The sequence below is a fragment of the Heterodontus francisci genome, chromosome 6, assembly GCF_036365525.1.
Source record: "Heterodontus francisci isolate sHetFra1 chromosome 6, sHetFra1.hap1, whole genome shotgun sequence".
Taxonomy (NCBI): Eukaryota; Metazoa; Chordata; class Chondrichthyes; order Heterodontiformes; family Heterodontidae; genus Heterodontus; species Heterodontus francisci.
Window position 1 is genome coordinate 12,270,311 of NC_090376.1, and position 16,267 is coordinate 12,286,577.

A 16,267-nucleotide genomic window follows, 5' to 3' on the forward strand; every position below is an offset into this window, starting at 1 on the left:
AGAGACAGAGAGAGACAGAGAGAGACAGAGAGAGACAGACAGAGAGAGACAGACAGAGAGAGACAGACAGAGAGAGACAGACAGAGAGAGACAGACAGATTTCTTCTCTTTTGTCTTCAAATTGCAGTCTGCCCTTTCTGTGTGGCACAATTCAAAAAGTCCCAGGTTGGCTAGCAGGGTAGTCATGTGACCAACTGTTTGAAACAGCACTTCTGCAAGGATTGTTGATTTCAAAAGTTCTCCAGTCACCTTTCAGTTGTGGGCGGGGTGGGGGGGGGGGGGGGGGTGGAAGTTTATCTGTTACAAAGTCAGTGGTTCCCAATGTCTTATGATCACCACTACTGACAAAACCCATCTCACAACTGTCTCTCGGAATGCAAATGTGCAGTCATGTTTTAGCTGTTCAGCTCTGTGGTCCTTTTAAACAAGTTATGTTCAATGTCCAGTTAAAAAGTTCAAGTTGTGTTCCATATGACAAAATTAACATGTTTCCATTTGGCAGGTACGGTTTCCAGCACACCTCCACCTCTTGCCGAATGAAATGCGACATTAGGAGAGCACTTCATTATAAATTAGAAGGAAGAGACAATACAGGAAAGCACACATGCATTTCTCTCATTCGTTCTCATTCATCCAGAAATCTTAAAATTATTACAGCCCATTTTTCCTTTGTAGCAGGGCTGCGTTAAACTACCCCCGCTTCCTTTGAGGCGGGTCTGAGATAGTTATGTGTTGCCCAAGAGTTTTAAAGTTTCTTCACCATCAGCTTGCAATAAATTGAGATTAGGCATTCTAATAAACATGTGATTTTTAGGGAGGTTTGAAGTTTGCACATTTCTATGATTGTCTAGGATGCCTTTGTTCCTGTTGGGGTCTGCAGGGAATGGTTAGATTTAATTAGCTCTGGTTTGGAACTCTGATAATGGGTGTTGGCAGTGGTGGATCCACTCTGACCTCACTTTCAGTGCTCTGCTAAGTCATGCAAGTGCTGATCACTCCAGGGCATTGTTGGTTCCCTTTTCTCCTGACTGTGAGGGAAGATTCTTTGCTAATCTTTCCTTTGTCCTTTGGGATATTCCTGTTTGCAGGTATTTGTCCAGATTCTACTGCACTCCCCTGCTGCACTTCTACTAGGCGAGTCACCCTCATGGTTTCTCTGCCCTCGAGGACTTTCTTTGTCTATGTAGGTTTTTGTAAATGCTGTTAGCAACCCTGGCAGGGTGCTTCTGTTGTCTGCATTTATATAGGAAGATGTGGGGTCTAATTTTTTGAACATTTCGGGGTTGGCTGACCAGACAGGAGGGGTTCTCATTTGGGAATCTTCCCGGACCTCCTTTAACCCTTCCACTTTGTCCTTTTTTTCCCTTTCCTCTCTAACTTTTTGCCAGCCCTGTGCCTGTCTGTGCCCTTTTTGTCTCGGCAAGGGTCTCTTACGATTCACCAGCCCTCTTCTGGAGGGTTTCCCAAAAGCCAATTCAGGAATTAGGGGTGCAGATTTCACTGCAGGTTGGGTTTCCCCTCAACCTAGTACCTGTGGCAACTCCTGCAGTATTCCACGACATCTTTGTGGAGCTTTGGCCAGTCAAACTGCTGTCTTATGCGGGCTTTGGTTTTTCATCTACAGACATGTACAGCCATTGCAATCTCATAGGCCATTCTTAATATTTCTCTCCTGTACCTCTGTGGCACCATTAACTGGTGAACCACTGCCCACTCTTTGCCCTCAGGTCTGTGAGGAGAACTCTACTTCCTCATCAGTACTTCATTCTTTTAAATAAATAGCAATCAGGGACTCCATCTGCTTCAACTTCGGTCTGGGCAGCCTGTGCTAACTTTCTCAATACTGGGTTGGCTCGCAGAGCCTCAGCCAGAGAAGATCCATCTAATCCATTCCTTGGGTCTTCTAACTTTCCAAAGAATGTTTCCAACAGACAGACGTCATGGTTATCTGTCTGCAGTGCCAATTCAGTCTCCTTTGGGGGAGCTGGTTTGGCCATGGCCCTATTCTTTACACATTCAGAGGAACTGTAGGGGACTGTCTCCTGCCACTGCCCTGTCTCTCTGACCTCCTTCGGTCTCTCTTTCACTACTGGGGAAGCTACCACCTTCGCTCCTGCCAGATCATTACCTAGGAGCAGATCAACCCCATCCACAGGCAAATGAGGGACAATCCCCATGGTTACCTGTCCCGGAACTAGGTCACACTCCATGTGCACCCAGTGTAAAGGTACGGGTATACACTGCCCTCCAATACCATTTACCACCATTCGGTATTTACTGCACTCTCAGGGATCTAGTGGCCCCTGTATCTCTGAGGATTACTATAGGCTTGAATGCTCCACTTGAGGGGTATGGGGTTACTCACCCTTCAGACATAAAATCCTGATAACCTTCAGGGATCCTATTAAATTTTCCTGTACTTGCAGTAGTATTTTTTCTGGGTCTTACTGTTGCTGCAGTTAAAGCCACAGCTTGTTCAGCTGCACTTTCCAGCAGGGTCCCTTCTCCTGCACTGAGCAGTGTGCCCTGATTAACCCTACAGGCTTTCCCTGTAGTTTCCAGCAGTCAGCTCTTAGATGACCTGCCTTATTACAATGGAAGCACACAGGTCTCCAGGTCTCACTCCTACTTACAGCACCATCCCTTTCGGCAGGAGGAGGGCTGTCCTGCTTTTCTTTCTCTCCAGGACTGCTTATAGTAGCTCATAGAGCATAGTCCTTCAGGATATTGCAGTAGCTTGGAGAGCGTAGAAATTCAGTATATTGCTGTAGCTCAGAGCATAGCCCAATCACCTCCCCACCCTTTGTCCTTTTTGGATTTGTGGGGGTGACTAGGAAAGGTTTTCCCCTAGGGAACTGATTTGTATATTAGAGCAAACTCATCAGCCAGAACTGCAGCTTACCTTGCTCTATGTAATTTTTGTTCCTCCACATGGGTCTTTATGGAGAGGGAAGAGAGTGTTTTTAAATTCCTTGAGAATTACATCTCTGAGATTTTCATAGCTGGGCTGCACTTTAAGAGCCCTCAATCACTGGTCAAAAGCCAGCTGCTTATTTCTCTCAAACTCCAACTAAGTTTGATCAGCTTGTTTCCTGAGGGCTCGGAACTTCTGGCTCATATGCCCCGAGGGTAGCATTTTTAGTCAGTTCATAATTTGATGAACTTTCATCTGGCAACAGGGAATAACCTTCATGGGCTTTTCCTGTTAGCTTACTTTACAGCAGGAGAGTCCAACTCTCATCTGTCCATTTTAACTGCCTTGCAAGTTTCTCAAACGATACAAAAAATCCTTCCAGGTCTTTCTCATTGAATTTTGGAATCAATTGGGAAAATTTTAAAAACTCAGCACGCAGCTCCATATTGACCATGCTTTCACTGGGTTACTCTGTCACCCCCTAGTTAACTCAAGCTGCCTCAGCTCTCCTTCCTCCTGTTTCTTCCGGATATTTCTTTCTCTCTCTCTCTTTCCCTGTCTTCTAATTCAAGTTTCCTCTGTTCCAATTGTATCTTTGCCAATATTACCCTGTCTGGCTCGAATTCTAACCCTGCCTCTGATTCTTCGGATTTGAGGCAAAAATGGTTGACCACGAATCTTAGGAGTTCTGATTTCCTAGCTTTGGCATGGAAAGTGATCTCACACTGCTCAGCCATATTCCTCACCTCTTCCACAGACAGTGCCTTTAACTTATCCCAAGTTACTTCACCCTGGATTGGGTAGTTACTGGCTTCGGTCGCAGACATGTTAGCATTCTAGCACACACACAATCACAAGAAAACCTGTATTGAAATGTTTTCCCTTTTTGATTGGGACCAATTTGGATTTCCCACTTCCAATTTCTCGTTTGTCTGTGGGTCCAATCGGACACTAGCCCCATATTTCTGTTACGACCGGGTGAGGAAGTGGTCTCAGGCTCCCCTCTGGCCCCTTTCCTGGCTTGGCCGTAACAGGGTCTCACTTAAAAACCAGAGTGTTTTAGCTGCACCTCAGGGGGTCCTGCTCTTTAATTGCAATTGTAAATGAACCAATCAGAAAAAATCAAAACAGTTGAGCAGGAGACATCCAAGAAATGATACAAATGAAGCAATGTCAGGAGGGAGCGGGGGACTGTTCAGGGTGGGATGGAGGCGGCGATGGCAACCTTTGAGGGGATTTTCAGGTTGAAGTTGTTTTTCTGTGATAAATTGAACAGTGCATCTTTAATCCTGGTAGCTGCCTGAACGTTGCAGATAGTGACGTTTCAGTGGAAGAGACTGCATTTGCGCATGTGCTAGTACTGCGCCACCTAGTGGTAGCATTATCAGCAAATGCAACCTTATTGTTTTTGCATTTGGCAAACATTTGCCTACAAATTTGTTCTTCTATCTATCTCAGACTGTTTGGAGGTCAATAATACACTCCCAGCACTGTGATTGGCCCTTTTTTGTTCTTTAGTTCAACCTGTATAGCCTTCATTTGATGATCCCTCGAATATATCATCCCTTCTCATGGCTGTAATTGTTTCTTGAATCAATATTGCCACCCCACCTCCGTTTTTTAATCCCTCTCTATCTTGTCAAAAACCTTGTAACCAGGACATTAAGCTGCTATTCCTGCTCCTCTCCAAGCCATGTTTTAGTAATAGTTAAATAAAAATCATACTTCCCTGTGTCAATCTGTGCCCTCCGCTCATCTGCCTTATTCACTACACTCCTTGTATTTAGGTATATACCATTAAGTACAAACAGACTCCTTTTTTCTCTATTTTCCAAACTTTGTTTGCTCTGCCACTTTTTCCCTTCCAGCTCTGCTTTTCTCCGTTCTGAATCTACGCTCAGTTTCCCATCGCCCTGCCTAGCTAGTTTAAACTCTCCCCAACAGCACTAGTAAATCTGCTCATGAGGATATTGGTCCTGGCCCTGTTGAGGTGCAACCGTCAGGCCTGTATAGATCCTACCTTCGCCAGAACTGCTCCCAATGCCCCAAGAATTTAAAGCCCTCCTTCCTGCACCATCTCTCCAGCCATGCATTCATCTGCTCTATCCTTCTATTTCTGTACTCACTAGTGTGTGGCATTGAGAGTAAGCTGTGATTACTACCTTTGAGACCCTGCTTAATATCTTTCCTAAATCCTTAAAATCTGCTTGCAGGATCTCAACTCTTTTTCTATCCATGTCATTCGTGCCGATATGGACCAAGAACTCTGGCTGTTCCTCCTTCTCCAGAATGTTCTACAGCTGCTTGGTGATATCTTTGACCCTGGAACCAGGGAGGCAATCCTGGAATCATGTTTTTTTTTTTTTTAATTCATTCCTGGGATGAGTGTCACTGGCAAGGCCAGCATTTAGAGTCATACAGTTATACAGCACAGAGCCAGGCCCTTTGGCCCATCGTGGCTATGCTGGCCATCGAGCACCTATCTATTCTAATTCCATTTTCCAGCACTTGGCCCATAGCCTTGTTGCTGATCGTGAATTGCCCTAGAGAAGGTGGTGAGCCGCCGCCTAGAACCGCTGCAGTCAATGTGGTGTAGGCATGCACACAGTGCTGTTAGGAAGGGAGTTCCAGATTTTTGACCCAGCAACAGTGAAGGAACGGCGATATAGTTCCAGGTCAGGATGGTATATAGCTCGGAGGGGAACCTGCAGGTGGTGGTGGTCCTATGCGTCTGCTGCCCTTGTCCTTCTATGAGGTTATGTTCGCGGGTTTAGTGTCAAAGGAGCTTTGGCGAGTTACTGCAGTGCATCTTGTAAATGGTACACACGGGGCTGGACTTTGAGCGGCAAGTTCAAAAAATGGCGGCCCGCCCGCACGAGCCGCATGCCAAAGAGCCGCCACAGTCTTCAGCGCAGTGGCTCATTTAAATAACTAGGGTGGCCCGCTCCCCCAATCACATGGAGAGAGCAGGCTGTCCATCGCTGCCCTGCTGGCTGATTTAAATATTTAAAGAAATATACACCAAAATTAAATACATTTCTTCCACCCCTTTCTCACTTCTCCCATAACAATTACGATAACTATTTGCCCTTTTCACCCCAAAAACACTTACCTTTCACATCTGACCATCCCCCACAAACTGCACAAAGTTTAAGGTTCAACCCTTCCCACCATCCCCTACACCCATTATGTGTATTTGACCCTGGCCCCTCCCGCAATGATAAACTTACCTGCTCCCCTCTCCCCACCAGTGTGGTACCTCGTTTCCCCGGACAGGGATCTGAAGGTGCGGGAGTGCTGGTCGCCGGGCCCAAGATCGCAGCGGGCCCCCAAGATCTTGAGTAAGTATATTTAAATTAATTAATTTTATTGATTTGAATATTTAAAGTGTGGTCCTGTCATCCAGCGGCTGGGGGGCCACCATGGAGCCTCACCGCCGCCGAGAGCATTGGGCCAAGCCCTGCCGGTGTCGAGGTCCGTGGAGGGCCTCATCCGGAGCCATTTTCAGGCTACCCCCTCCGCCAAGACTTTGAGGGCTTCTTAAAATCCAGCCCCCTGTGTGCCAGTGGTAGAGGGAGTGAACGTTTAAGGTGGTGGATGGGGTGAAGTGGGATGTTTTGTGCTAGATTGTGTCGAGCTTCTTGAATGTTCTTGGAGCTCCACTCATCGAGGTAAGTAGAGAGTAGTCCTGACTTGTGCCTTGTGGATGGTGGACAGGCCCTGGGGAGCCAGGAGATGAATGACTCGCTGCAGAATTCCCAGCCTCTGACCAGATCTTATAGCCACATTATTTATATGACTGGTGCAGTTAAGTTCTGGTCAATGGTAACCCCAAGGATGTTGATGGTGGGGGATTCAGCAGTGGTAAAGGAAACATTTTCAGGGCTATAAGGAAGGAACCAAGGGGGTGGGATACAATAGGTCATATAGGTGAAATTATATACTTTGGTGCTGCAAGATTCTATAAGGACTTTGAGACATTTTAATCTGATAAGATGTCAGATTCTGAACATATAGAATCATATAAGCCTTTTCCAAGGGGGTCATGAGGGAGATGCTGAAAGTCTGGGCCATTAATATTTTACTGAGGATCACAATTCCAAGTATCTTGTTCAGTGATCTCACTTAGGATGCTCCACATTGCTGCACCTGAGCCTGATGAGAAAAGATAACTTGTATTTGAATGTCTAAAACTACATCACACACATTGGATTACTTTGAAGTGCAACTCCCCATTTCAAATGTGTCATCCTGCACTCCAGTCGAAAGAGGTGCAGGCACATTGCCAGGATTAGGAAAGGGGGCATTAGATGAGGGGGCTGAGTGTATGTAATGTATCTTAGTTTGCTGATGATACAAAGTGAGGTGGAAAAGTAAACTGCGAGGAGGACGCAAAAAGGCTGTAAAGGGAGAGAGACCAGCTAAGTGATTGTGCAAGAAGATGGCAGGTGGAGTATAATGTGGGGAAGTGTGAAATTATCTATTTTTTGGCAGGAAGAATGGAAAAGCAGAATTCTTTTTAAAAAGATGAGACAAGTACTAGTTGGCGTGCAAAGGAACTTGGGGTCCTTGTACACGGATCAGAGAAACTTACCATGCAGGTACAGCAAGCAATTAGGAAGGCAAATGGTTAGTTATCCTTTAATGAGAGGGTGATGGAGTAGGAGAGCAAGAAAGTCTTGTTGTAATTGTACAGGGCTTTGGTGAGACCACACCTGGAGCATTGTGAACAATTTTGGCCTCTTTACCCGAGGAAGGATAAACTTGCCTTGAAGGGTTGCAGCAAAGGTTGGGATAGGACCGCTATCCTATGAGGAGAGGTCGAGTAGAATGGGCTTATATTCTCTGGAATTTAGAAGAGAGAAGATTCCATTGAAATGGGCTTGGCAGGATAGATGCTGAGAGGCTGTCTCCCCTGGCTGGAAAGGGAAAGGAATCGGCGTTTAGGACTGAGATGACGAGAAATTTCTTCACGCAGTGGGTTGTAAATCTTTGGAATTCTCTATCCTAGAGAGCTGTGGATGCTCAGTCGTTGAGTATATTCAAGACTAAGATTGATAGATTTTTGGACTCTAAGTGAATCAAGGAATATGGGGATAGGGTGGGAAAGTGGATTTGATGTAAAAATTAAGCCATGATCTTACTAAACAGTGGAGCGTGCTCAATGGGCCATATGGCCTATGCCTGCTTCTATTTCTTATGTTCTTATTAAGAGATGATATATTTAGTAAAATGGCAGGCGTTGTAAAGCCCTTTGCTTACTTAGGTGCTGGACTAGACTCTGCCCAACTTTTGTGAGGGGTTCAGAAAGAGTGGAGGGAGAAGAAAAGGGAAGGAAAGGAGGAAGAATGGAGGAAGAAGAGAAGAGGGGGAAGGAAGAGAGGCAGGGGAAAGAGAGAGGCAATGGGGAGAGGGAAGAGGAGTACGTTACAGCAGGTGAGAAAAATCCCTCAGAGTACATCTACTTCTTCTAACTGATGTCTGTGTGTTCGGCCGGTACAAGCTCATCATTAGCGGTTCCTAATACTAATTCTACCTCATTCCTCACTGAAGGAAAAGGTTTTTGATTATATGGGCTGGCAATTAAATTTTGAGCTGGCAATTAAAATATCAAAAACAATTTCTCCCATCTCATCTTCTCCCTTCCCACCCCTTTGAATAGCTGTAGATAATATCCCAACATTAGTCTACATGTGACTCTCCCAAATACCACTCCACAGTGACTGGTGAAAAAGCAAATTCTTGGTTAGAAAAGGTGACAAAAAACTGATTAAAGCAGGAAGGAGGGGAAAGATAACTCTCCTTTTAATTGAGAAACGAAGCTGAAAGTTTAAGGGATATAAAAGCAGAGGCACCAAAGTTAAAAAGGAGAAAAGGTGGTGAATCATGAAGCCATGAATACTTTGATGCCAAGCTTCAGTTTCAAAAGCCTGGAAGAGCAGAGAGGTAAAGTTTCCAGATGGTGCAACATGCCTTAATTTCAACACAATGAGGATGCAGGGAGGAGGAAAAGCATCTAAGACAGCATTGTTGGAGCTGAGGAAGAACAAGACAGGAAACAAGAGAGGAAAGTGGATGAAGTTGTACACCAATATCAGACATGGGTGAAACACACTGCTTGGAACGTTTCTGCAGTGTCCCTGTTGAAATTCCCAATGATGTTCTTGGAATGCAAAACTTCAAAATGAGGATTAAAATTTCTTTAGCATACAGCTGGATCATGAAATTCCAGTAATCTGGCTATTTACACAAGATTAAAGGCACTGTAGTGTTAATGGAGTCTCCAGCAGCCACTAATCAGGATTTCATAATGAAGAGGACCTGAGAAAGATTTGCTCCATAATGCACTACTAAATTAAGTTTTGAAAATAAAAGAATTTCTGCTTCTGTTTTGTTAGGTAATCATTAATTACTTAGATTAAATTCCAATGTAAAGTGTTTTGAATGAAACCGGACCATTTCAAATATGCACCAAGCTCTTTTAGAGTGAGTACCAGATAAATGCACAGTGCCGATTTGACACTCGTCATTTAAATAAGAACAAAGAACAGTACAGCACAGGAACAGGCCACAAAGAACAGTACAGCACAGGAACAGGCCATTCGGCCCTCCAAGCCTGCGCCGATCTTGATGCCTGCCTAAACTAAAACCTTCTGCACTTCCGGGGACCCAATCCCTCTATTCCCATCCTATTCATGTATTTGTCAAGATGCCTCTTAAACGTCTCTATAGTACCTGCTTTCACCACCTCCCCCGGCAGCAAGTTCCAGGCACTCAGCACCCTCTGTGTAAAGAACTTGCCTCGCATATCCCCTCTAAATTTTGCCCCTCTCACCTTAAACCTATGTCCCCTAGTAACTGACTCTTCCACCCTGGGAAAAAACTTCTGACTATCCACTCTGTCCATGCCGCTCATAACTTTGTAAACCTCCATCATGTCGCTCCTCCACCTCCGTTGTTCCAGTGAAAACAAACCGAGTTATCCAACCTCTCCTCATAGCTAGTGCCCTCCAGACCAGGCAACATCCTGATAAACCTCTTCTGTACCCTCTCCAAAGCCTCCACGTCCTTCTGGTAGTGTGGCGACCAGTTAAATAGTTAGAAGTCACACTAATTAGGAAGAAAAGCATAAGCACCTTCATGGAATGGTGGCAGACTATAATCATTTGAAACAAAGGCTTTGATATTAAGTCAGAGGCATGTCGGGAGCAGAGGGGTCCAGAACAAGTTCGATCTGTGGTATTTTAACGCGGCCACTTCATTATTATTTTGCTTCCAAGTTTAGCGTTGATTGTAACAGGTATGACGAGGACCCGCAGGACGCAATCTCAACTCCGGTATGTAAACGGCCAATTCAAAGATGGAATTGGGAGGAATCATAGTCAGATACAAGAAAAGACAAAAGTTTGACAATGGATTCTGGTTGTGCAAACACTATGTCTCACTGCAATGATGTCCCCCTTGATGTCCTGCTGGAGGCTGTGAAAAATTAAACAGATACTCTTCCCTAGCAACGGGAGGAAGAAACTTGCTGCTGCTACAAAGATGGCAGCTGGAAGTGGCCCAGGCATTCAGTAAGAGTATTGTACTATGCTACTAACATGCAACCAGCAGGGGGATAGGTTTTCTTCTAGGAAATTGCAGAGGTCTGTCACCACTTCATGGGACAACCTGAGCCTCCAAAGCACTGCTGTTTTGACATATCAAGGAAATTCAGTCTCAGCCTGTACACCCTATATCGCGAATAGTACTTCCTGTAGGCTGTACCCCTCTGCTTCTCCCCTCTCTGCGGTCCAACTGCAGGTCTTTGAAGTGCAGGCTGCTACTGCTGGTCATATTGCGCCTCATCCAAAGTCCAATCTAAGGGAGCCAAGGCTGTCCCCATCCTGGTGTGATTCAGAAAACCTCCAAACGTAGAAGGTAAACTCGCAACAAATCCTTTCCCACGAGTAGTTAAGAAAGCAGCTGCGAGCACTGAGTATTTATTGCAGTATTTGCATAAGTTTTAATCAACTTATTCTTCAATCATCTCAGCCCCATCTCTTTGCAGGAGTTCCTCAGGGTAATGTCCTAGTCCCAACAATCTTCAGCTGTTTCATCAATGAACTTCACTCCAAAATAATATCAGAAGTGAGGATGTTTGCTGATGACGGCATAGTGTTCAGTAACATTCACGACGCCTCAGAAACTTAAGCAGTCCACGCCCACATGTAGCAAAATCTGGTCAATAAGGCTTGGCTGATAAGTGTTATGTAACGTTCATGCCACACAAGTGCTGGGCAATGACCATTACCAACGAGAGAATGCATGCAACTGGCAATACCTTCGCTGAATCCCCCACCATTAACATCCTGGGGGCTACTATTGACCAGAATTTAACTGGACCAGCCATATAAATACTGTGGCTACAAGAGTAGGTCAGAGGCTGGGAATTCTGCAGCGAGTAACTCGCCTCCTGACTCCCTAAAGCCTGTCCACCATCAACAAGGCACAAGTCAGGAGTGTGATGGAATACCAACTTGCCTAGATGAATGCAGCTTCAACAACACTCAAGAAGTTCAACACCATCCAGGACAAAGCAGCCCACTTGATTGGCACCCCATCCACCACCTTCAACATTCACTCCCTCCACCACTGGCGCACAGTGGCAGCACATCCACTGCATTCCCTTCATCGATCTTCTCTTACTTCATCAAAAAATTCAATTAGATTAGTCAAGCATGATCTGCCTTTTACCAATCTGTGCTGGCTCTCTTTAATTAACTCAAACTTCTCCAAGTGGCTGTTGATGTTTTTCCCCTGATTATTGTTTCTAAAAGATGCTATATAAATGTAAGTCTTTTTTTCTTTTAGATCTTCATTGAAAACCAAAGCAGGCTGTTCAACTTTCTGATAACTAAGAATTGTAAGCTTAATTAAAGAAAGAGAGACTTACATTGATTTAGTACCTTTTGTAACCTCAGGACATCCATTTGCTATAAAGTGCTTTTATTTATTTCATTGCTGTTTGTTGGATCCTGCTGTGCACAAATTGGCTGCTGCATTTCCTATAACAGTGATAACACTTCATAAGTACTTCATTAGTTGTAAAAAAGCACTTCAGGAAGTCTTGAGGCTTTTTGGAATCAGATAAATAGCAACCAGCCTGCTTTGGTTGGTGAGGAAAGACTTGGGATGACAGTTACTGGAAGCATTACATGGAAATGTGCATCATATCCAGGGTTTGGCATCAAGCAAGATTGGATTGCAAAAAGCCAAGCCACTGCTGCTCAAGCTCAGTACCTTGAACTGGTAATTAGTCATGGTGCAATGGTCGATGCCCATGCTGTGGTCAAGAGGAAGGTGGCTGGCTGCTGTTACTTACTATCTCCTTTGCAAAGGCTCAAATCCTCATTTGTCTAATGACCAATTTGGAGGGTGGGAGAGATGGAAGTGAGCAGGATCTCTTTGGGTCAAGATGGAGTCTAAGACCATAAGCACCAATGGGTGGTGCTGACTGGACATTGCACTCTACTGGTAAGGCGTGCAGTTTTTAACTAGTGAAACCTTTGTGTTACACTTTTTCACATTTGGAGGACTCCAAGCCCTAAATTTTGCCAGCAGTGTTTGTACTCCCTGGACTTAGTTAAGTGGGGCGTTGGCCTATGGGGGGGGGGGGGGGAAAAAAAAAAAAAAAAAAAAAAAGAGAGTAATGCTTCCAGTTCAGGCGAACAAAAATTCAACTCGTGAATTGAGTTTGGAAGTTCTTTAATGACTAGCTTCTTTGCTGGTCAACCAGCTGACCGAAGAGCGCGAAGGCACTTATAATTGGTCTTTGAGCCCTTGGTTGGCAGGTTAAAATTTTTTTTAAAAAGAGATAAAAAGCCAACAACACTCACACTCTCAATCAATATCCAGTAACCATCTGATATAATGCACAGATATTGTGAAGGTCAGGGGAGGACAGGATCAGTCGGCGTGGCTGTGATGTCCTACACAGTAGAACAACAATTTGCATTTATATAGCACCTTTAACAGTAAAATGGCACAATACACTTCACAAAAGCATCATCAGACAAAATATGCTATCAAGCCACAAAGAAATATTAGGACAGGTGACCAAAAGCTTGGTCAAACAGGTAGGTTTTAAGCAGCATCTTAGAGGAGGAGGGGAAGGTAGGGTGCTGTACAGGTGGAGAGGTTTAGGGAGAAAATTCCAGAGCTTAGGGTCTAGACAACTGAAAGCACTTCTAGTGGAATGATGAAAATCAGGGATGCACATGAGGCCAGAATTGGAGGACTGGAGAGATCTCAGAAGACTGTGGGGCTGGAGGAGATTACAAAGATAGGGAAGGATGAAGCTGTGAAGGGATTTAAAAACCAGATGAAAATTTCTAAAATATGGAGGCGTTGCTGGACAGAGAGTCAATGTAGGTCGGTGAGCATAGGGATGATGTGTGAATGGAACCTGCTGCAAATTAGGATAGGGGCAGCAGAGTTTTGGATGATCTTAAGTTTACAAAAGAAACAAGGAGGAAGGTCAGCCAGGAGAGGTTTGGAATACTGGAGTCTGGAGGTAACAAACGCATGGATGAGGGTTTCGGCAGCAGATGAGATGAGGCAGGGAAGGAGAGAACAGCCTCCCAGCACTCAAAGAATAGCCATCTGACTGAAGTAATGGAAGCAGCTGGCATGCATCATCACCTTCTGAAGAGAAGGGCAAGTAATGTAGGTCAATAGTACAGTATTGCTCCTGGGTCAGTAAGCCAGAATAAATAGTCTTTGACTCATCGCATTGTCTGATCTGCTGCAATGCTCAATGGATAAAAATACATGCAGATTAAGTTGCTCATATTATGGTGATGCTTACTTACCTTTGTAGATGCCATTCCATCCCCTGTGGACCTCCCCAGTGTCAGAGATCTCCTCAATATGGGCACCTTGGTCGGAAGTGAAGTAAACCAGAGTCTGGTTACTTAGATTGAGCCTTTTCAATGATGCCAAGATTTGCCCTGAAATTTCAAAATGCAAGTGCATTTAACATACCTTCATCAGTAACTGCGAACAGAGTCTGACATTCAACAGCATCTTTCAAACCCACGACCTCTACCACCTAGAAGGACAAGGGCAGCAGATACATGGAAACACCAGCACTGGCAAGTTCCCCTCCAAGCCACACACCATCCTGACTTGGAACTGTATTGCCGTTCCTTCACTGTTGCTCAGTCAAAAACCTGGAACTCCCTTCCTAACTGCACTGCAGGTGTACCTATACCATGTGGACTGCAGTGGTTCAAGGCAGTGGCTCACCACCATCTTCTCAAAGGCAATTAGGGATGGGCAATAAATGCTATGCTAGCCAGTGATGCCCACATCCCATGAAAAGAATAAAAAAATTCAAACTTGATCTCTTTTCCTCGTCTTCCCTGCAATCCCCACCCCCAAACTTCATGGTTTAATAAATGGACGGAATATAGTTTAGGGTAGATATGGAGAAACTACTTCCTCTCATGGGGGAAAATCAAGAATGGGGGACATAACCTTAAAATTAGAGCTAGATCACTTAGAAGGGAAATTAGGAAGCACTTTTTTCACAAAGGGCATTAGAAATCTGGAATTTACTCCCCCAAAAGTGTGTGGATGCTGGGGACAACTGAAGCTTTTAAGACTTAGATTGCAAGATTGTTGTTAGGTAAGGGAATCAAGGAATGTGGAATTAAAGTAAATGAAAGTGAAGTATAGATCATCATGAGCTAATTGAATGGTGGAGCAGGCTCAAGCGGCTGAATGGCTTACTCTACTCCTGCTTCGATGTTCCAGTGTGGTGGTACTAAATAGGAAAATTCCAAGTAAAGTAAAGCTTAAAATTTTAACCTCCACCCTCAGACAAGTATTCCCTTCTGGAACAGTGTGAGCTTTTCAATCCCAGCATTTTCTGTTTCTACCCATTTTAGTCCCAAAGTGACCTTCTCCTTTCAAAACCTAGGGAATGTACAGTACTGGAAAAGACCACTGCCATCCCTTTTTCCATCCTGAAGATAAAGGAATCTGATCCTATACTCTCTCTTGTACCCTTAAAAAACTGTTCTAGTCCCAGTTAAATTTTGGACCGTTGACACAATCCGCCCCTTCATTTGGTAGCACTCTTGCCTTTGATTCAGAAGGTTGTGGGTTCAAACCTCACACCAGAGACTTGAGCACAAATCTAGGCTGACATTCCAGTGCAGTACTGAAGGAGTACAGCACTGTTGCAGTTGTCTTCTTTCAAATGAGACATTAAACATAAGCCCATTATGTGCACTTAGGTGGACATAAAAGGTCCCATGGCACTATTTCAAAGAACAGCACGGAAGTTCTTCCCAGTGTCCTGGCCAATATTCATCCCTCAATCAACAACACTGAAAGGGATTATCTGGTCATTGTCACATTGCTGTTTCTGGGAGCTTGCTGTGCACAATTTGGCTACTGAGTTTCTTGCACTATAACAGTCCTATGGTCCTCAGGCCTACTTGATTAGGTGTTCCCTTTGTACATTTCACGTTGGTCTGCAAATTTCTCGGTCTGTTTATCTGGAGTTCCCAAAGTAGGGCCTGTTGCCTAATGCTACCCATAAGTCCTGTCAATTGCGCCTAAGTAATCTAGACAACTTGGTTATTTATATTTGGTGTCGAATTTTGTTTGATATTGCTCCTGTGAAGTGCCTTGGGACATTTTACTATGTTAAAGGTGTTAAATAAATGCAAGTTGTTGTTCTATTTGCACATGCATTTCTCACTAGAAGCACTTCTCCTGCCCCACAAGCTGTGCTGTGCTTCTCCCCAAAGCTGCCCTTGTTCCTTTCAGCTGCCAGGTTTCCTGCAGCTTGGAACACCTTGCTGGCCACTGTAAAACCTACAAAGCAGGTTATACCAGAGGCTGCCATTAAAACATTTAAATTTCCAACCTGCCTCCTGGAAGTGGATTGGCTAACCGCCCCTTCTCCCGCCTCCATTAAACCCAGAAGTGGGCAAGTTGGAGGTGTGTTGGTATCAGGTTTCAGATTTTTAAAATTTTAACATCTGACCCAATCCTAACTCACCCATTTCTGCGTGTTAAAATTCAGCCAATAGTGTACAAGACATGAAATTATGCTGGTTTAATTTGCCCAACTGGTGCGTTAGGTTAAAAATGCCCCCAAAGTTTATATTAAATTCAGTTCAGGATTTTAAAAAACTGCGTATAGAGACAGAGGGGACATAGCAAACTCAACTTGTGCCATTTGAAAGAAAATATTTGCTTCTTGGGTGGGTCGTACAAAGTCATACTCTTTTTTGCAAGCTTACAGCATGTCTCTTAAGATGGGCTTCTGAAGGTCAATTTTGCTCCTCTGTTTAC

General features: G+C 44.4%; 1 protein-coding gene across 4 annotated transcripts in view; it reads right to left on the reverse strand.

Moving 5' to 3' along the window:
- LOC137371138 (steryl-sulfatase-like) overlaps nt 1–16,267 on the reverse strand; it is a 132,295-nt gene that overhangs the window by 17,299 nt on the left and 98,729 nt on the right. For all 4 annotated transcript variants that reach the window (XM_068033139.1, XM_068033136.1, XM_068033137.1 and 1 more), the window contains one exon: nt 13,768–13,905. In XM_068033139.1, the coding sequence (XP_067889240.1) occupies nt 13,768–13,905 (138 nt within the window). The remainder of the gene's footprint in view (nt 1–13,767; nt 13,906–16,267) is intronic.